This window comes from Zingiber officinale, chromosome 8B (assembly GCF_018446385.1).
Source record: "Zingiber officinale cultivar Zhangliang chromosome 8B, Zo_v1.1, whole genome shotgun sequence".
Classification (NCBI taxonomy): Eukaryota; Viridiplantae; Streptophyta; class Magnoliopsida; order Zingiberales; family Zingiberaceae; genus Zingiber; species Zingiber officinale.
In genome coordinates this window covers 94,423,423-94,445,375 of record NC_056001.1, presented here as the reverse complement: position 1 = coordinate 94,445,375, position 21,953 = coordinate 94,423,423, and the positions used below count along the sequence as shown (strand labels likewise).

Genomic DNA, 21,953 nt, shown 5'->3' with positions numbered 1-21,953 from the left:
GCACCTGTGACTTACCCTCTTTCAGAGTGTGTGGCTGCTCTAGAGATGTCACTAAGGTGCCATCAAGGAATACGTAAATCATTTTTGGTAGGTGCAAATACTGCTTTAGATTATCTTGTGCCCCTTATCTAGGAAGGACACTCGGCTAAGACTGAATAAGGCCTCATGATTTATCCATTTTTAGAATACATGGGGCCACCCTAGAAGGGTTACTAAGGTAACAACTTCACCTTTTATCACCACAAGGAATACCTAAATATTACCCCCGCGAGTGTAGACACATTGATACTCGGGCAGAGCTTATCGCTAGAGATGAATGGTTTGATTCTTGATAGTGCAAATATTATTTTAAATTATCTTGTACCCTTTTATATATATATATATATATATATATAAATAAATGTCGCTTCGGTTAAGACTGAATAAGTCTTCGTAATTTATCCCTTTTCAAAATACGTGGACCACGCTAGTGTCACAATTTCACCTTTACCAAAGTAATACCTAACGTAGGTCAGTTTGGAAATTCTAAAACCACATATTCATTGCCCCTCCGCATTTGCAAACCTCGTTTCCATCGCGCGCGTGCTCATCCGAACTCGAAAAAACCCGAACCGCTTTTATCGTTTCCCGTAGCCGCTCTCCATCATCTCCGTCCCATTATCGCCGACTTGCTCGAGAGCGATGGAGAGCGATGGTGAGCAAGAGGCAGAACGAGGCGCGGAAGAGGCTCGAGGAGACGAATCCTCGACCGGAGGATGCCACCACTTCTATCCCCAAGGCGGAGAAGGGGATGAAGTCGAGAAACACGAAGAGGAGGAAGGAGGGTGGCTTTAAGAAGAAGAGCGGAACTTCAGCTATAAGGAAGCACCCACTCAGGGTCCCGGGGATGCGTCCCGGAGAGAGCTGCTATATTTGCAAGTCAACTAGCCACATCACCAAGCTGTGCCCCGAGAAGGCCGTATGGGAAAGGAAGAAGGTAGCCTTTTTCCCCCCTTGTTTAACCTAATTTCTCATCTTCATTTGTTTTTCCACGATGTTGGGCCAGAAATTATTGAAAAGTTACTACTTTTCAAAAAGCCTAAGAACCCAACAGTTAATGTGTATTCCTGGTTCATAATAGAAACATGTTCTGATAGTACAGACATTTAGAGTAGTCGCAATAATGAATCATGTTCTTTCTAGATATGTTTGATTTGCTGACAGTGGGGGCATAGTCTTAAGAATTGCCTAGAGAGTTACAGCAGAAAAAAATGTGTTATAACTATGGAGAAGTTGGGCATTCACTAATTGTCTGCTCATTTCTTTGCTTAATACGTGCACTAGTTGTATGCAATCAAATGACTTAATCAGCTTGCTTGCATTAACTTTTTTCAATGTCCAACAAAAAAATGATGGTGAAAAAACTTGTAGATATGTTGAAGTGACTATGACATCTAATTTGTAAACTTTCAAGTAGAAATTGATGATTCTTTATTTAATATATGAAGGAAAAACTCAATTCCAAGAATTTCATGGTATAGTAACTCTAAACATTATATACTGTTTTTTTCTATTGTTCAAGGCTATTATTGCAGCAAGTACAATGGTAAAGTTAGTATTGCTTGTGAAATAATATAGGAATTGTTATGTGGACAATTTTGCATGAAGAAAATGCTCATGGAAAGTTGCGGTTCTATCCTGTCTTTGTATTTTTGAAGTCTCTTAATTTCGTAATACTGATCTCATGAAGTTTATTTTGCAGTCTGAAAATTCCCCCCCAGTTAGTTTAACATGTTATTTTGTAAACTTAGTTTGTACTAGTAACTATTGCATTGGAAATCTTATACGAATTGCTTATGTTGTAGTTATTTCTCCAATCTAATTCTGTTTTAGGTTGGTAAGTTTAGTTTGTTATTCGTTACTTGTAGTTTTTTCCCTATATATTTTGATTTCATAGAAAAACTAAACCCTATTATTTTGTTGTCTTAGTAGTATATTTTGGTTTCATACTTAAAAAATTTTTGATTGTAGGGGGGACAAAATTTGCAAATTGCCTCATCTGCACGTGCAAGTCTTAGTTGTTTGTGCTCGAGGAATCCATCGATACACGCTTTGAGGAGCTAAGTCTGGACATCAGCATTCACGATGGATCAGCAACAATTTTAGTCCTCAGTTGATCAACGGTTTTCACAGTTAAACGAAGGTGTTAACATCATCCGATAACGACAGCTCGAGTTGTTCAAGTTCTTGCATTGTTCTTGGCCTCCAAGGCAGCAAGCTAATCTTCCTATTGTTTAGTGTTGTTCCCCTTGTTAAACTTTTGATTGTTATGAATTTGTATAGATATTGTATTTATTTTGCTGACGTGAATGCTACAAGACTATGTGTCGGCTATTAAATGTTTAATCTTATGTTGATTACATTTTGATATGCTTGATTTGATGTTTATTTAAGTATGAATGTTGAAGTCAGTCTTTGCACTTATGCATGGTTAAAGTGGAGCTTCTTATAAGTGCCCTTAAATATATTCACGTCTTCAAACATTCCCTCCTCAAAAAAGAGTAGTGATTTTTTTTAACTTTTAAAGAAATTATGTCAAAATCTTATTATAAGAGTTACAATAATGATACTCACTATTTAATATCACAAATGAGTTTCTTTAACTTTTTTTAATATCACAAATGAGTTTCTTTTAACTTTTTCTTTTTGGAAAATATCAAATTTGACGAAGTTTCATTAATCAATTTTGTCCAAAAGTGACTAATGGACCTAAATAATTTTGAATCACTTCAAACCAAGTCTTATGTACTCATCTAATACTCTAAATATTTTCATACCCTTAAATATCAATATGATATATTCAGGGTCAGCACAAGACATAGGCTATTAAGGCCTATGCCTAGGGCCTCTATTATATTAGAACCCACCAAATTATATATATATATATATATATATATATATATATATATATATATATATTAAATATTTAAAATTATAGTTAAAATAAATTTTAGTCAAAATTTATTTTCATTGATAATTTTATTTTTTTACTAGTCAAATTATATTTGGTCAATAATTTTTAATTTTTAGATTTAAACAATAATTTTTAATTTTTTATAGATTAAAGTTAAATTTGACTAGACTAAAATTTATTTTCATCGATAATTTTAATTTTTTACTAGCCAAATTATATTTAGTCAATAATTTTAATTTTTTTAGATTTAATCAATAAATTTAATTTTTATAGATTAAAGTTAAATTTGATCATTTTTTATTTTTTTTTACTCAGGTTAGCTTTGATTGATAATTTTAATTTTTTTAATATTAAAGTTAGATTTAGTTGGTAATTTATTTTTATTTTTTTATTAAAATTTGACTCGTAATTTTTAATTTTTTACTGATAAAAATTTAATTTAATAATCAAAATTAAGTTTGGATAATAAATTAAAAATACTTATTAGTTATACTTAATTGATATTTTTTTATAAAATTGCTTTTGAAGGTTAAAAGCATATTTAATATTGTATTATTAATTCTCTCTATTATCATTTTTATATTATTATTATTTTGTCTTGCTCTTTCACGAGTTATTATGCACATTTTTTTTAATAATTTGTCATCGATGTTTATTAGCTAAGTATTTTTGACTAAATAAATTTAATTGATAATTTATCGAAGTTAAAATTGATAAAAAGACAGCTTGATTTATGAAAGTCTTGTAATATAGGATCCTAGGGAAAAGTTTATTGTACGCAGCGCATATATCTACTACTCGAATCTATTACATGTAGGTCACAGAATAATAATTTTTACCATTGTGTCAAGACTTTCCTTTATTGAAGTTAAAATTGATTGATATTTTTTTTTTAAATATAAACTAAAATATATATTAATAGTATTACAATAATTTATTACTCATTGTCAAATTAGTTAACATAGGATATTTTTATTTTTTTAATTTTACTAATAAAGAAGTGAGGTTTGACATAAGATAAAGTTATTATTATGTGACCTAGTTGGTCATTCCTTCCAATTGCATAAATAATCATCGACAATATAGAAACTGCTCTTTTAAACTTTACTAATAAAATAAAATATCTCTAATAATATTTTTAATATATATTTTAAAAACATATTAAGGTCTTAATTTTTTTCCCGCCTAGGGCATGAGGAATAGTTGAGACGACTGGAGATATATTATATTGAGAGTAATGATTTTTTTTTTCAACTCAATTCGAACATGATAAATTATGTCAAAGGCTCATTATAAAACTACGATGATACTCACTAACTGACCCCACAAATGATTTCCTTGGACTTTTTTTAGAAAATATCAATTTTTTTATTTTTTGAATAACAAATGTCTATCAGCCGGTTTTATCCAAAAGTAGTTAATGAATTTAGAGAACTCTAAATCACTTCAAACTAAATCCTATGTACTCGTCTAATGCTCTTGAATATATTCATGCTCTCAAACATCAAATTAATACATTATATTGATAACAATGATTTTTCCAATTCGATTCGGGCATGAGAAAGTATGTCAAAGGCTCATTATAAGGGTCATGACGATGATACTTACTAACCGATATCATAAATAAGTTTCTTGGACTTATCTCTTTCAAAAAATGCCATGTGATGCGGCGATATAGGGAGGCCCACCTGGTACGGGGTCAACTGCCAAGGTGGAGGTCAAAGTCAAGATAGTCAACGCCAGAGTGTCAAAGGGTCGAACGGAGGACAATTGAATGGTCGGTCGGGGCATTCAGTGCCCGACTGATAGGAGACATGGCCGAGCAGACCACCCGTCTAGTTCGGGATAATATAATAAAATAATCCGAGTTTAGTGTGGAACAACATGACGATGAGGAGACCGGATAGCTTGTCTGAATAGGGGAGGATATGTTACTACACAATCACCACAGGGAAGAGCAAGTGAGGTCGACAGAGTGGAGGAGTCCCAGCCGAGTGGCTATCCCACTCGGCCAAGTAGTGGGACCTGGCCATGGATGGAGCGGGAGAATCCTGGCCGAGCGGCTACCCCGCTCGGCCAAGCAACAGGACCATTGTCGTATCTCTCAACATCCTTTTGGGAACTAGTGCCGTTGACACGAGGCATGGTTGATAGACGGATCGTACGATGGAAGCTTCTACTGTTTTGTCAGGGATATGTATTAAGGTATGGTGTCAAAGGTACTTTTCTGACAGGTCCCTTCATAGGACATATTGGATAACATGCCAATTCCTCAAGGAGTGTTCACGTCGTCCACTAGGGCTCTATATAAAGAGGGGGGGTCCATCATCGACGGAGGTACGCGAGATTCATTATTTGCACTAGAGTTACTGTTGCTCCACTTTCTTCAACTATTCCGATGACTGACTTGAGTGTCAGAGGGCCAACACCGGGGACCCATTCCCTGGCTCGACACTGATGTTAGTTGTTTTCCAGAGCGGAGCGGGGTCTACAGCCGATCAGTGAAGTCGTTACATACACAGCTTTCCACCTTCCCACTTTCAGACAAGATCATTTTGGCGCCATATGTAGGAATGTAGCCTGCATCTGAACGAGAAGATGAAGGACGTTGGACGATTCACCATGGTGACGTTGATGCAAGAGGAGCTCGACATGCTAATACAAGTTCGAGCAGCAAAAATAGGTGAACAGCAACAACAACATGTTGAATGTATACTAAAAGCCTAGCTTTTTGTATAAACATTTTAGAAATAAGAATTACATTGGTCAAATGTCTATATTTATACTAAGTGTAGTTGTTCGTTTAATTTATATCATAGATAACATGGTGTGAGGAGACACACAGAAGTTCATGTTATCAGTTCCTTATAAATTATAAACAGTTGCTCACAACCAAGATGGAATGAGACAAACCATTGGAGTGGTTGTAGTGTAATTAGGTATTAGTTTATCTTGACTAATAAATTACATTAGTACACTATGAGTGTATTGAGTAGGACTATTTGAGATAGTTTCTTTTCATACTGACTCTTTAAAAAGAACAAGACCTCTGTTATTATGGAAGTACGTACTCTTAATCATGATATAATAACAAGCACGTATACTTAATATTTATTTCTTTAATTTATCAAATGGTGCGATTTAGTTAGATAAATCAATAGACCTGATAAGTTGGAAAATGATATTATTTATATGGTGTGTTGTTGATTATAGAATGAAAATGCACCCTAGTAATCTAGGTTGATAATGTCCCCTTGAGTAGCTCATAAGGATTGTCATGTAAACCCTGCAGGTGGACTTTGTCCGATATGACAATAAGGTTAAGTGGTACTACTCTTGGAGCTAGATATTAATTAAGTGAGTTGTTAGTAACTCATTTAATTAGTGGACATTCGATATCTTAAACACTGGGAGATTAACACACTCATGATAAGAAGGACTCCAAAAATATAATTTGGGATTGGTGCGGTAGTTCAATGATAGCTCCTTAGTGGTATGAGTTATTATTGATGAACTTAAGTTGGGTGTTCGGGGCGAACATGGGAAATTCAAGATCATCGAGAGACCAAAACCAATTCATCCTCTCTGTCCCTATTGTAGCCTCTAATATATAGTCTTATATCCACCCAAAATCTATCCTCTTAGCACATGCTAAGGGTCGAACCTTATCCTTGCTTGGAGCCCAAGCAAGGGGCCAGCCAAGCCAAGCTTGGAGCTCAAGCTATGGCCGACCAAGTATGGAAAGGAAAGAGAATTTTATTAAAAATAAAATTTTGATAAAATTTTTCCTTTTATGTTTTTATCCATATGGGTTTAAAAGAGAGTTTTAATTTTAAAATATTTCCTTTTATAGATTTCTACAAAGGATTAAAAGAGAGATTAGATATCTTTCCTTATTTGTAGATATCTATAATGTTAAAAGAAAGATTTTAATTTTTAAGAAAACTTTCCTTTTTGAAACCATGATATAAAAGGAGTTTTATTTTTAATCTTATCTTTTATAGATATCCATAAAAAGATTTAAAAGAGAGAAATTTTAATTTATAAAACATTCCTTTTATAGCTAACCACAAAAGAGATATTTTAAAAGAGAGATTTTAATTTTTGTTTAAAATCTTTCCTTATTTGTTTTGTAAGAGGTGGTCGGTCATGTCATGAATAGAAAAGGAAGTTTTATTTTTTGTAATAAAACTTTCCTTTTTTGGATTCACCAAGAATTATAAAAGAGAGGTAAAGGATGCCTTCATGGGACACAACTTCTATTCTATTGCTCCTCTCTCTTTTCCTTTGGTGGTCGGCCCTCTTCCTTTCTCTCTTCTTCTTTTATTTTCCATATTGTGGCCGGTGGCATCAAGTCTACTAGGAGCTTTGGTGGCCGGTTACTAGGAGGAGAAGAAGAAGAGAAAGGAGGCCCTCTTGTCTAGATCCCTTTGGTGACCGAAGCTTGGAGGAAGAGAAGAAGGCTTTGGTGGATTTCTTCTTGGTAGATCGTCGCCCACATCACGTCCAAGAGAAGGAGAGGAATATGATAGAAGTGTTGGGACCTTGACGTTCGCTAGAGGGGGGGGGTGAATAGTGTCTCACCCAAATCGTCACTTCCTATGCTTGTTAGTGCACAGCGAAAACAAAAATACTAACAAAGAAAAGCAAAGCTAACCCTAGAAAACAATAAACAAGAAGCAAACCCAATGACACGTTGTTTAACATGGTTCGGAGATGAAGCTCCTACTCCACAGCTGTCCGTAAGGTGGACGATCCCAATCCGTCAGTGGATGACTCCCCGGAAAACCTCCGGCTAGCTCGTGTAGCTCCTTGTGGGTGGAGAAACCTCGCCACAAACTCTCACCAAGGACTCTTGAGAAGCTAGGGCACTGGTAGACTACTAATAGGAGTTAACCACCTCTATTCGTTAACTTTAACCAAACTTCCAATGCTTGGTTATAAAAGCCACGGGTTGGAAAACCCCGCCTACCAGTCGATTGCCAAAACATGCAGTCGATTGCCCTTCGTGGAAATTCGACCGTTGCAGCCCAACGGCTTGATACCAATTCTCTGTTCGCTCCCAGTCGACTGGGGCAGTCGACTGCACCAGTCGACTGATGAAACCACATTATTGCTACAGTAACGCTACATTATTGCTACAGTGATGCTACAGTAAACCTTAATTCTAGGATTTTACCCCGAGTACATTCACTCAGCACTCGTTCTCGCCCGACCAACCTAGACCTAGCCTTCTAGCCTCCTTCATCAGCCTTGCGTCCCTCGGATGCCTCCCCATCCTTCACGTCTTGCCTTCTGGAGCTTCCATCGGCCTTGTCATTGTTGTCGGGTCTTCCTTTGCCAAGAGGTCACGCCTCCGGGACTTTATCCACTGCCAAGTCACACTTGGACTTACGTTGCCAAGACTACATGCTTGGACTTACACCGCCAAGACTCATCCTTGGACTTTCCTCCTTTGCCAAGATCACACTTGGACTTTCCTTGTTGTACCTATATCCTGCACACTCACAATGCATACCAAATACAATAATAATTCTAACTTAAACCTTTGCTCAAACATCAAAACTTAGTGTACCCAGATTGCTCCAACAATCTTCTCATTTTTGATGTTTGGTAACCCGTTTAAGTTAGGGAAATAATATAGCAATAATAATGCAAATAAATATACAGTCTACACATGCATAAATCATGGAACCTAATCCTAGGCTCCCCCTTCACCTAACTCCCCCTTGAGCTAGAATATTTTGCAAAGATAAACTTCTCCCCCTTTGCTAATAAATGAGCAATCGCTTCCCCTTAACCTAAGCTCCCCCTTGAGCTAGGATTTCTTGAAAAGGTATGTAGGTTTCCCACTTAAACCTAAATTTCTCCCCCCTTTGCCATACATCAAAAAGAGCTCCAACAATATCCCAATTATTGGACTCTTTGACCTATAATGACCATAAACATCATGTATTAATCCCCCATAAGATTACATACATGTTCACCACTCTTTTGTCATTTTCTAATGCTGAAAACATTTTCAGACCGTATCAGTTGACTGCTATAAGTACCAGTCGACTGACATAATCAAAACGAGCTTACAGAGACATTCTGTGCTCATGAACAGTGCTACCAGTCGACTGGTAAAATCATCAGTCGATTGACCTTGTCAAAATGAGCTTATAGAGGTCCTCTGCGCTGAAAATTACTATTACCAGTCGACTGGTAACTGTACCAGTTGACTGGTACTTTTTTTGGGCAAAAATTAGTCTTTTTTACTCACTTTCAGAAATGCGCCAAAAATTTCACAGACCTTCAAAAAATCCCAAATTTTGTGGAGAGATCTATTTTATCCATGTCTACTTGGAAAAAATATATATAAAAATATATTTATCACAGATCCTAATATTGACACAAAATTCAAAACTAGCTAAATGGTTCAATTGAACCTTAACCTAAAGTCCTAGTTTTGACTTCCTCTTGATGTATCTACCCATACTAAACCATAATGCATTCCTAACATTAGTTTATATGACATATATACATCAAAAACTAATTTTCATGCAATATGAACCAAATTCACATTTCAATGCATGAAATACATCCCAATTGCGTCAACCCACTATGTTAGAGACTTAAGTCCGTCTCCTAACCACTTGGTACATTTGATAACACATCTATCATGAGTCCCAAAGGCTCTTCCTAACCTTAGGAATCTTAACCTTAGTCATCTCCCTTGGTGACTCATCAACTATAGCTAGGCCACTTCGGTGCACCTCGGGTGATACTTGGCCTACAAAACTCACCTTCTTAACCTTAGACACATTGTCTTTGGTTAATTTCTTCTTGTCCTTAACCTTGGACATCCCATCCTTGCCATAATTATATGCCACCCTAGCATATTCCTTCTTATTGGCCTTGGATGACTCTCCCTTGTCCTTGGTCACACCTCCCTTACCAATGTCATGTGCTACCTTAGCACTTGACCTCCTTTTGGTCTTGGAGGGACCTAATTTGACATTTTTGGGTCTTTGACCACCCAAATACATGTCAAGTCCTTTAGGTCCAATAATGAACCTCTCTAGGACTTTCTCCATTTTTCTCAAGCTTTTTCTTCAAGGCTTGATTTTCCAATTCTAGGGTTCTAACCCTAGAATCAACATGTCCATCATGGACATTCCTAGACCTACCCTTCCTAGGCATGTGTCTCCCCTTCTTGGGATTAATGCTTAGGTTTTCACCCACTTTCCTTCCCTTAGGCAAAGTGGTTTGGGTCTTATTAGGTCTACCCTTAGTGTATGATTTCTTAGGGTCATCTACCATGTTAACCCTATTTCTATCATTATACGTAAATCCATGATTATGCTTAGGTAAATAATCTACATTATTTCTAACAAGTATATAAGAATTGGAGATTGGATTAAACTTCAAAATAGGGATTACCTTCCCTTTTACCTTTGAAGCTCCCCCTTGACTTGTGCTCCTCTTCTTTTCCCATTTCTCCAAGTGTGCCAATTTCTTGAGCTCTCCTCTCCTTGGGCACTTTGTGTGGTAGTGACCTCACTCACCACATGTAAAGCACCTAATGTGCCTCTTCTCCTTCTTCTTCCTACAACTCACATTAGTTTCTAAATTAACTTTAGTGAGTTTAGGGTTTACCTCGTTTACATTCTTGAGCGAAGGACACCTACTCTTGTAGTGCCCCATCTTACCACACTCAAAGCATTTGATGTGATCCTTTGTGCTCTTCTTGGTAGTTGAGGTGGAGGGTTGAGCTTCCAAGATCTCCTCTTCCTTGGATTGCTCTTCTTCCTCTTCACTTGAAGATGTGGACGGTTCCACTTCTTCCTCCCTTGAAGATGTGGATGATACCTCCTCATCTTCCTTCTCCTCCTCGGATGTTGAGCTCGTGTCAACATTCGATTGGTCCTTCTCTTCTTGGACCAATGAGTCCTTCTCCTTGGGTTCCTCCTCTTCTTGGATTTGTGTAGGACTCTTATGAAACACAATTACCTTTTTCCAAAGGTCACTTGCATTCTCGTATTCACCTACATTCAATATCGCATTAGGAGGTAATAAATTAATTAAAATTCTAGTTACCTCCTTGTCCGTCTCCGATTGCTCCCTTTGCTCATCGGTCCAATATCGACGTCGGAGACGCTTTCCCTTCTTGTCCGTTGGAGCTTTAAACGATTCCTCCAACGCAATCCATTGGTTCCAATTCATTTGGAACCACATCTCCATGCGCTTCCTCCAATAGTCGAAGTCCTCGCGCTCGTATGGAGGCGGGATTCGGATGTCCCATCCGAGAGGTCCCTCCGACTCCATCTTCCTCTAGCCGCTCTCTTGGCGATTAGTCAAACAAGAGTTCACCTAGCTTTGATACCACTTGTTGGGACCTTGACGTTCGCTAGAGGGGGGGATGAATAACGTCTCACCCAAATCGTCACTTCCTACGCTTGTAGTGCACAGCGGAAATAAAAATACTAACAAACAAAAGCAAAGCTAACTCTAGAAAATAATAAACAAGAAGCAAACCCAATGACACATTTTTTAACGTGGTTCGGAGATGAAGCTCCTACTCCACAGTTGTCCGTAAGGTGGACGATCCCAATCCGTCGGTGGATGACTCCCCTGAAAACCTCCGGCTAGCTCGTGTAGCTCCTTGTGGGTGGAGAAACCTCGCCACAAACTCTCACCAAGGACTCTTGAGAAGCTAGGGCACTGGTAGACTACTAATAGGGGTTAACCACCTCTATTTCGTCAACTTTAACCAAACTTCCAATGCTTGGTTATATAGGCCACGGGATGGAAAACCCCGCCTACCAGTTGACTGCCAAAACATGCAGTCGACTGCCCTTCGTGGAAATTCGACCGTTGCAGCCCAACGGCTCGATACCAACTCTCTATTCGCTCTCAGTCGACTGGGGCAGTCGATTGCACCAGCCGACTAATGAAACCACCAGTCGACTGCTACAGTACTGCTACAACAACTCTACAGTAATGCTACAGTACTGCTACAGTGACGCTACAGTGACCCCTAATTCTAGGATTTTACCCCGAGTACATTCACTCAGCACTCGTTCTCGCCCGACCAACCTAGACCCAGCCTTCTAGCCTCCTTCATCAGCCTTGTGTCCCTCGGATGCCTCCCCATCCTTCACGTCTTGCCTTCTGGAGCTTCCATCGGCCTTGTCATTGTTGTCGGGTCTTCCTTTGCCAAGAGGTCACGCCTCCGGGACTTCATCCATTGCCAAGTCACACTTGGACTTACGTTGCCAAGACTACATGCTTGGACTTACACCGCCAAGACTCATCCTTGGACTTTCCTCCTTTGCCAAGATCACACTTGGACTTTCCTTGTTGTACCTATATCCTGCACACTCACAATGCATATCAAATACAACAATAATCCTAACTTAAACCTTTGCCCAAACATCAAAACTTAGGGTATCCAGATTGCTCCAACAGACCCTCCACTTCGGTAAGGCCCTCGACCTCGACACGGCCATCCACCTCATTATCGGTCGAGGATCGACTTACACGTCTCGAGATTCACTCTGCACAGACACGATGGCTTATCCTGGACGAATTTCGCATGCTTCGCGCGGAGATAGCCTCCGACTTTTCCTCTCTTCGTTAGGGACAACTACACCTAGAGCTGTCAATTTGGGTTAGGCCCGTCGGGTTGGCCCGCCCCGCCAAACAATTTAAGCGGGTTGAGTTGAAATTTTATCAACTCAAGTCCACTGCGGGTCGATCCGCCTAGGCTCGCGACCCACGCGGGTCGGCCCGCGATGGGCTTGGGTTGGCTCGCGGGTTGAGAAACACATTGTGTAAGCAGTTTAGATCAGTAGTCAATGCTGCAACTGCGAGAGTACCAGGGGTTAAATTGTAGCATTTCATTATCTTCTTCGTTGAGAGGAATACTAATTAGGAAAAGCCCATACTTGTGAAGTTGAGTGTGATAGACAAAAGTTACATAAATATATATGCACACAAAGTCGATTAATCTTAAAAGTAGATCACCTTCTTATTTGATTTGTTTATGGGATAAATCTGAAACATACATTATGCACAATGAAGAGCTTGGTGTGTGTACCCAAACTAGATGACCTTCTTAAAAGTAGATGACCTTCTTATTTGATTCGTTTACGCGCGCACAGCCCGACGCACAGCCAGGAGTCCTAATTACTATTTCCCTTCGTTGCACAATTTTATGCCAGTTTATTATCTTTCTTTGTTATAATTTTAAAATAAAAATAGTACTTTTGACCCAACATAAGTACTTGTTTATTTCCATTTATATTTAAAATACTTGTTTATGAATACATTTGATTGATAAAATATTTTCGAAGTAAAACATTGAAGATATGAACTATTTTTTTAAAAAATTTGATAGACCCGTGGGTTGACTCGCCAAACCCGCGACCCGCCTTGAATTGGGTTGGGTTGGAAATTTCCCAACCCACCAAGTTGACGGCCCACCCCGCCCCACCCCGCCAAATAGTTGGGCCGCCACGGGCCGACCCACCCCGCCATAGGTTGGCTCGTCTAACAACTCTACCTACACTCGAGCAACCTGTTGCACCACCTCCAGCTAACGACCCTCCAGCTGATGATCCTACTCAGTGATGCTATCTTTTCATGCATTGTATTTTGGACTTTGGACACAGACACTTTCATCCACTGTTCTATCAGTACCCAATTAAACTTTTTCCTATCCGAATTTAGTTAACCTACCTTTCTGCTTACCAGTTTTCGTTATATTTAATGTGCTTAGTAGAATAGACCTTACGTTACTTGGCTCTTATATCCTTCAAAATTTTAGAAAAAATAATGTTTTCAAAATCTCAATTTTGTTAGACTTTCAAAATTTAGATTTAGCCTATGCACTAACCCTAGAAATCATGTTCCCCTAGTTTCAGCTAGAGCATCTCACAAGCACACTAGGCATAACTTTAGGGCTAACTGGTTAGACATGTGGGCAAGAAAATTAAGTATTTAATTTTAATATTCTTAAGATACTCATGCTTGAACTTTAGGGCTTCTTGAAATTATGTGAACATGGCCTTAGTTACAATTTTACATATTTATCTCTTCTTAAAGCACTTTTTAAAATTCAGTATTTTTTCAGTTCAAAATCAAAGCTAAGTACTTTTCAACTTTAGCTATATTTTCTAATAACATTTTCAAAGTTATTTCAACTTTTGCTAAAGCATCTTTTCAAATTTAAACTATCTTTTAAAGGATTTTTCAAAATTCAATGTTTTCAACTAAGTGTTGTTCAAAAAGCTTGCTAATATTTTAGCTAAGTGACTTCTATAGCCGTTTTCAAAATTAGCTAAGCCAAATGTTTTTTTCAAAAGACCTTTTCGAATTGAATTAAGTACTTTTTATAAAATGCCTTCAGACTTAGCCAATTTTGAGAAAAGTTTTATTGGAATTAAATATTTTTCGAAAAAGTTTCTCAAGTTTAGCTAAATTTTTTTTTTCCCAAAATCTAGCTAAAATAATTTACCTAAGTACTTCGAATCTATGAATCCTTAAATATTTACTTAGCTAAACATTTTACAAGATTATAATTTCAAAAAGCTAAGTCTTTATCCCTCTATTTATATTAAGGTCTTTATCTTTCTTAAACATTTTTTGAAAAGTTAAAGGTAAGGACATTAATCACAAATTCCCTGTTACCCCCTTGTTTATTTTGATGTATGACAAAGGGGGAGAGTAGTAGGAAAATTCAAAGCAACTTATTCAAATTAAAGGGCTCTTATTAAGGGGGAGCCTTACATCGTCAAAGGCTTAAGTTTTGTTTCATTTATTTACTTAAGCCTGCTTATGGGTCTTCAACTTTGAAGATCATTATTGCAGTTTTTTACTTAACTTTGAATTTCGGTTGTCATAATAAAAAAGGGGGAGATTGTTGGTGCAGGAAGCATCCGACGATCGAACCCGAGTTTTGATAATGGCAAATGGTTCAAAGTTAAGATTAATTGTTGTCTAACATACTTGAATAAGTGTTTCAGGAAAGTTCTAACTGCAGTTAGGCAGGTGAAAATCCTAAGGGGTGGTAACCTTAGGTCTTAGGGGGTGGTAACCCTAGGTGAAGGAAAATCCTACGGGGTGGTAACCCTAGGTCCTAGGGGGTGGTAACCCTAGGTCCTAGGGGGTGGTAACCCTAGGTGGAGGAAAATCCTAAAGGGCGACAATCTTAGGTCCTAGGGGGTGGTAACCCTAGGTGGAGAAAAAACCCTAGGGGGTGGTAACCCTAGGTCCTAGGGGGTAATAACCCTAGGCAAAAAGTCCAGTCGGTCTGGATGATTGGACTGGCATCAGGTAATCTCTCCTGAGGGGAGTAAGTGAGGACGTGTTCTCCGTAGAGGGAACAATAGGTGTCGGGTCGACCTAGGGTTTCCGGTCGGAGATCCGAAGTTAGAACCGGACAGTCCGACGACTGTCAAATACTGCTTTTACTATATTTTATGTGTGCTAACTTTGTCTTGCAGGGTATGTGTGTGTTTTGTGAACTAACATGCTTTGCAGGGACAAATGAGTAAGGTCAGCCTCGGATGAACAGTGTCCAAGGCGCCTCCATGGAGCTTGGAGGCGCCTCGGGTGCAAATGAGCTGAAGTCTGCGCGGCAGAGCTGGAGGCGCCTTGGACCACAGCTTGGAGGTGCCTTGGACCAGCTTGAAGGTGCCCTCAAGTGGATCAGAGGAGAAGATTTCAGCGCTGATCCACGCGACTGACTCGGCTGCTTTGAGGCGCCTCGGAAGGGCTTTGAGGCGCCTCCAGCAGTGCATAAAAGGGGTGTTCGAGGCAGCAGCAGGATAACAATTCTCAAGTGCTTCTACTACAACGTGCTGCTCCAAAAGACGCCCTGAAGTGCTGTTACAAGTCCCCGATGACCCGAAGCTCCGAGATTTTGATTCCGTCGTCAGTATAATTGTTTTTTATTATTGCACTTATTGTAATACAAATTTGTACTCTCTTTGCGTGATATAGTTGTTGCCCACAGAAAACGATCAACGATCGCGAGCCTTGGAGTAGGAGTCGCCCTAGGCTCCAAACCAAGTAAATACTTGTGTTCGTTTTTGTTGTCTTTTATTTCCGCTGCTTTAACTCGATAGTTTTACGAATCCGAAACGCGTGAAAGCCACGAGCGCTATTCACCCTCCTCTAGCGCATCTCGATCCAACATGATAAGGCGCTGGAAGAGCTTAAGGAGTACCTCAACTCCTTGCCTGTATTGGACAAGCCGAGCGTCGACGAGCCGCTCTGAATCTACCTGTCATTCACCGAGTATGTGGTTGGCTCGGCATTGGTTAAGCAGAATGGCCACGAACAAACAACCTGTGTATTTTTTGAGTCATATATTGAAAGATGCAGAATCCCACTACACCTGTCTTGAAAAATTAGCATACACATTGGTTCTAGCCGCTCGGAGACTCCGCCCATACTTCCTGGTGCATCCGATCATCGTGATGATCAACAACGCCCTGGGGAGGGTCCTTCTTAACCAGAGGTGTCGGGGATGCTGATCAAGTGGACAACCGAGTTGAGTGAGTTCGACATTCAATATCAGTCCCAAACGACGATTAAAGCCCAGGCCTTAGTTGACTTCGCCATCGAATTTCAGAATATCGAACCAGATAAAACCTGGAAAATTTACATTGATGGCTCGCCAGCTCGGCAAGACAGCAGTATCGACATTCTGTTGATTTCACCGCGGGAGGACAGAATGCAATTGTCCGTTCGTCTGGATTATCGGGCCACCAATAATGAAGCCGAATATAAAATCTTGATAGCAGACTTACACGCAGCTTGACACGTCGAAGCTATAAAAATCCTCATCCACTTGGACTCTCAGTTAGCCGCTCAGCAGTTATCAGGGACGTTCAAAATAAGCATCTCCCGACTCAAGCTATATGCAAAAGCCTTCGAGAAGCTGAATGCAAATTTCCAAGAAGTCATTATATAGAAGATCCCCCAAGACGACAACCCGACAACAGACGAACTGGCTAAGTTAGCCAATTCATTATGTCCGGTCGTGATAAGTCAGTTGATCATGCATGTCTCACTGGTGGCGCACATTGATCGGATGGAGGGAATCTCCTTTCCGAGCGACTAGAGGACACCGTTGATGGAATTCCTCCGATCAGGAGACACCCTAGTTGATCAGGAAGCAACTCGTCTATTGAAAAAGAGGGTCAGGCGATTTACGCTGATCGAGGACCTACTTTATAAGCGGGCTTTCTCGAGGCCTCTACTCAAGTGTGTTGCATCAGAAGACATAGAGTACATCCTCCAAGAAGTGCATCAGGGCTCTTGTGGAAGTCATCTGGGCGATCGATCACTAGCCCGGAAGATCCTCCTCGCCGGATATTTCTGGCCCACACTTCAAGAAGACGCTGCTTGAACAGTAGCCACCTATATCTTGTGCCAAAAATATCACAACATCCCATACCGATTGACCGAGGAGATGAAGGCATCCATGGTGTCTTGCCTGTTAGACCTGTTAGTTAGAGCCCTAGAGCCAATCATATGATGATTATTATATGGACTCATTGTATCATATTCCTATATATATAAAGGCTTTTGTTTGGGTTATTATACTTACTTGTATTGGTGCCAAATAACTAAGTATAATAGCGTCCTTGAGTAGAAGGTTTTTACCTATATCAATCGATTGGTTGAATCGATAGTGAGATGATATAGGGAACGCTACTCCTAATCATTCCTAGTCAAGTATTAACATTCAGGGACAATGTTAATGCGATGAGACTAGCATATAGGTCAACTCGATGACTTGATCTCACAAGTCATGGATATAGAGATATCAAGTTGACACATGGGTATGCATTGGAGAATGTATACTGAATGACCCGCCATGAGAAAGTATCATGGATTGTTAGATGAGTGTCATATACTTTCTCATGTGGCTATTAGTATGACTACTAGTCCTTGGACCTGAAGTCACCATGGTTCCCTACATAAGGAGTTGCATACTTTGGTTTCGTCAAACGTCACCTGTAACTGGGTGGACTATAAAGACGATTACTGGGTATGTAACAAATTATGTGGAGGGATATGAGTGATGTAGATGGGATCTATCCCTTCTATATGACGGGAGTGTCATCATTATTCTTGATAGAGTGAGACCACTAAGTGCATGACCATGCCCAAATGAGTCAATATGAGATATTAAGCTCATTTGATTAGAGTGAGTATACTTGGAGTTCAAGATTTAGATTGATTAGAGGATGACACGGTCTATGCCTCACATTGATCAATCTAGATGTCAAAGATAGAAGGACATTGTCATATATTGTGAAGAGTCACAATTAGTAGTCACAAGGTGATGTTGAATCTCAACATTCTTGTAACTTGGGTAGTAATGATGTGTTGTTAGATACCGCTCATTACTTATGCTTCTAAATGAGTTTAGGAGCATTGCCAACGTTACAAGAACCTATAGGGTCACACACAAAGGATAATTAGATGGAGATTCGGTTCATATGATGAACTAAGAGGATTAGGTTCATGTGATGAACCGAATTGGATTAAGAGTAATCCAAATTAGATTAATTGAGTAAGACTTGATTGAGTTAGACTCAAGTGAGGCTAGACTTGAGTTAGACTCAAGTGAGACTTAATGATGATATTCATTGAATTTTGAATTCAATGATAAATGGAATTCAATTTGAATTTTAGATTCAAATTTTGAATGAGTTTCAAAATGACCATTTAATGAAAAATGAATATTCGTTAAATATTCATTAAGGCTCATTAATGAGCCTCATTAATGAGCATTAAGTATTTTGATTAGATGAAAATACTTAAGCCATTTTTTACTCTTATTTTCATAATAGATCATTATTATTCCTCATTATTTCTTATTCTCTCCCTCTCCTCCTCTTTGACCGAAACCCTCAAAGAGTGCTAGCACACTCTAAGGTTTCCTCTCCACCTAATTGTTCGTGTGGATACACATAGAGGGGGTGTTCACTTGACACCCTTGAGATCCAGCATCTTCTTGGACGAGCGGGATAAGCAAAGGGCTTCGCATCAAAGGTATAAACTCCTAAACATGTAGATCTAAAGTAGATCTAGGATTAGAAAACACGTACATGAAAATTTTAATATTCGCACGGATCCGGTGGCATGAGATTTCGGGGTTTTTGCGACGTAAAAAGTGGTCTTTGCGGCCCGAAAGACCCTACAAGACCAATGGGGCATGGATATCATTAGACCGTTCCCAATAGTGACCACTCAGCGAAGATTCTTACTCATCGCAGTGGATTATTTTTTAAAATGGGTGGAAGCCAAGCCGCTAGCAAAAATAACTGAATATATGGTCATCAAGTTTATTTGGCAGAACATCTTATACCGGTTCAACATCCCTCGTCGGCTCGTCTCAGACAACGGGAAGCAGTTCGCCGGACGGAGGCTCAAGGAGTGGTACGAAGACTATGACATTCAACAAGCCTTCACCTCAGTGACTTACCCTCAGAGCAACGACCAGACGAAAGTCACCAACCGGGAGATCCTCAGAGGTTTACGAGCTCGGCTCGACCACGTAGGAGGTAGCTGGGTTGATGAACTCCCCAGTGTCCTGTGGTCTCTTTGCACGACACCAAAGGAGGCGACCGACGTCACTCCATTCTAACTGGTGTACGACGGTGAGGCGGTGGTCCCTGTCGAGGTCAGAGTCAAATCTGATTGGGTGCAACTCTATGATAAGGGGAACGCCGAGCAGAGACTCATGGAGCTCGATTTGGTGGATGAAGCCCAGGATAAGGTCACCGTCTGGCTGACGGCGTACATGCAGCGAATGAAACAAAACTACAACCATAGGGTGATCCCAATGTCCTTCCAAGTCGGTGATCTGGTGTGGAAAAAAATAAAGCCAGTCGGCGACGTTCCCAAGCTCGAAGCCCCGTGGGGTGGGACCTTACAAGGTTAGGCAAAAGCTTAGCTCGGGAGCCTACTACCTACAAGACGAGGAGGAAAGAAAGTTTGAATGATCTTGGAGCGCGAACCATCTCCAATCCTATAGGGTCGAGTGAGAGGTGCATGAGTAAATACATATGTACTTGTGTAAGTGTATGCCTTGTGGATGCAAGGTGAGAATGAATAAAAATCTCAAGTGTTAAAGACTCTTGTGTCGATCAGCCAAGTTAAAAGCTGAGCGGCAACTATAAACTCTTGTCTATGCAAACCAATCGTCGATCAACGACATTAAACCAAAGTCTGTGTTAACCGTCGAGCGACGATGTTAAACCCAAGTCTTTGTCAATGATCGAGCGACGACGTTAAACTCAAGTCTTCGTCAACCGTCGAGTGGCGATGTTAAACCCAAGCCTTCATCAATCGTCGAGCGGAGACGTTAAACCCAAGTCTTCGTCAATCGTCAAGCGGAGACGTTAAACCAAAGTCTTCATCAACTATCGAGCGGCAACATTAAACCCAAGTTTTCGTCAACCGTCGAGCGACAAAGTTAAACCCAAGTCTTCATCAACCGTCGAGCGGCGACGTTAAATCCAAGTCTGCGTCAACCATTGAGCAACGACATTAAACCCAAGTCTTCGTCAACGGTCAAGTGGTGACCTTAAACTTAAGTCTCCGTTAACGGTCGAGCGACGACCATAAACCCTAATCTTCACCGACGGTTGAGCAGTGACCTTAAACACTAGTCTTCATCAACGGTCGAGCGACGACTTTAAACCCTAGTCTTCACCGACGGACGATCGAGCGGTGATCTTAAATCTTGGTCTTCACCGACAGTCGAGCGGCGACCTTAAACCCAAGTCGACAAATCAACAGCCGAGTGACTACTATAAACTCGAGTCTATAGCGACTTACATCCAATCGGCCTATCTTAAACTAAATTTGCGACAAGAGAAGTCAATCGATGAACATCTGAGCCGAGAATAAGGCTGGTTGGGACGCATGCTGCTTTGAGAAGCAATAGTTTCTCTTGAAAAGGCTGCTTGGCAGCGTTGAAGTGATCGCTCGGCATCTCAGGGACTAGTTAAGTCGTCGATTGGTAGGCCATGGAGCTGCACTTAGAATTTTTCCGTAAAATGGTAAATGATTCGTAGTCCTACTCGAGCCTAAACGGTAATGCATGATTAAACAAATGCCAAATCAAACAAGCGAGGAAATGTCGAATGGAGATGTGGGGTGATGCTTGAATAAACATACTCGGACAAACAAAGGTACGCCGAATGGGCAAACTTTCATTAACACTTAGAAAATTTATACAAGATACCAAAGGGTAGTATAAAAAAGAGGCAAACTTCGCAAGAGGCGGACTCACTCGAGATAGTCCAACACATCGTCGGGCAGCGACTCGATCATCTTATCCTGGCTGATGACCTTATTAATCAAGGCGGTCGGTATGTAGCCGCCATCCTTGAGCTGGTCGAGCATTCCATCAATGGCCAGATTGAAGAGATGGAGTACTGAGTCAGTGAGTTGGTCGTTGAAAGGATCCGAGTGAAGGTAATCCCACTTCATCGTCTCGAACCGACTTGACTCGGCGCCTTGAAAAACCTCCAAAGCCGTTCGGGAGGCCTCCAGTTTGACTTTCATGGAAGCTAGAGCAGCATCCTTAGCGTCCAGCTTTTCCTGCACCACTGCCTTCTCATCCGCCCAACTCTCTCGCTAGGCGTTCAGTGTCGCCTCCGTCCCCTTCAGACTCTGAGCCAGGATCCGAGCTTCTTTGTTCTTGATCTATAAATCCTCGATAGCTCGGAGCTTCCTGGTGTTGACCGAGTGGATCTTCGCTTCGAAGAAGGTGGCCTGCTTATTAAGCCTCGCCAATTGCGTAGCCTGCTCGACGCTTTTTCCCTTCTTTGCCTCCAACAGCTTGACACTCTTTTGCAGACTGGCCTTCAGTTGAGCGGCCTCAGCAGTCAACTACTCCACGCGCACCTCTGAAGCTGCTGATTGGCCGCTCGGAGCGTGCAACTGCTGGACTTTGTGCTCCAAATAGGAGAGCCAGTGACAC

At 40.3% G+C, this 21,953-nt stretch overlaps 1 protein-coding gene across 1 annotated transcript; it reads left to right on the top strand.

The window, feature by feature from the left end:
• Positions 1-564: 564 nt before the first annotated feature.
• On the top strand, positions 565-2,392 carry LOC122017205. Its single transcript, XM_042574760.1, has 2 exons — positions 565-976; positions 2,011-2,392. The coding sequence occupies exons 1-2, from the start codon at positions 692-694 to the stop codon at positions 2,101-2,103; spliced, it is 378 nt and encodes a 125-aa protein (XP_042430694.1). The 5' UTR covers positions 565-691; the 3' UTR covers positions 2,104-2,392.
• The last annotated feature ends 19,561 nt before the right edge of the window (positions 2,393-21,953 follow it).

Bases quoted from the DNA above. Each gene is read 5' to 3' on its own strand.
- LOC122017205 (XM_042574760.1), top strand. From the start codon at position 692: ATGGTGAGCAAGAGGCAGAACGAGGCGCGGAAGAGGCTCGAGGAGACG. The intron at 977-2,010 runs GTAGCCTTTTTC...TTTTGATTGTAG, and splicing joins CCGTATGGGAAAGGAAGAAG to GGGGGACAAAATTTGCAAAT.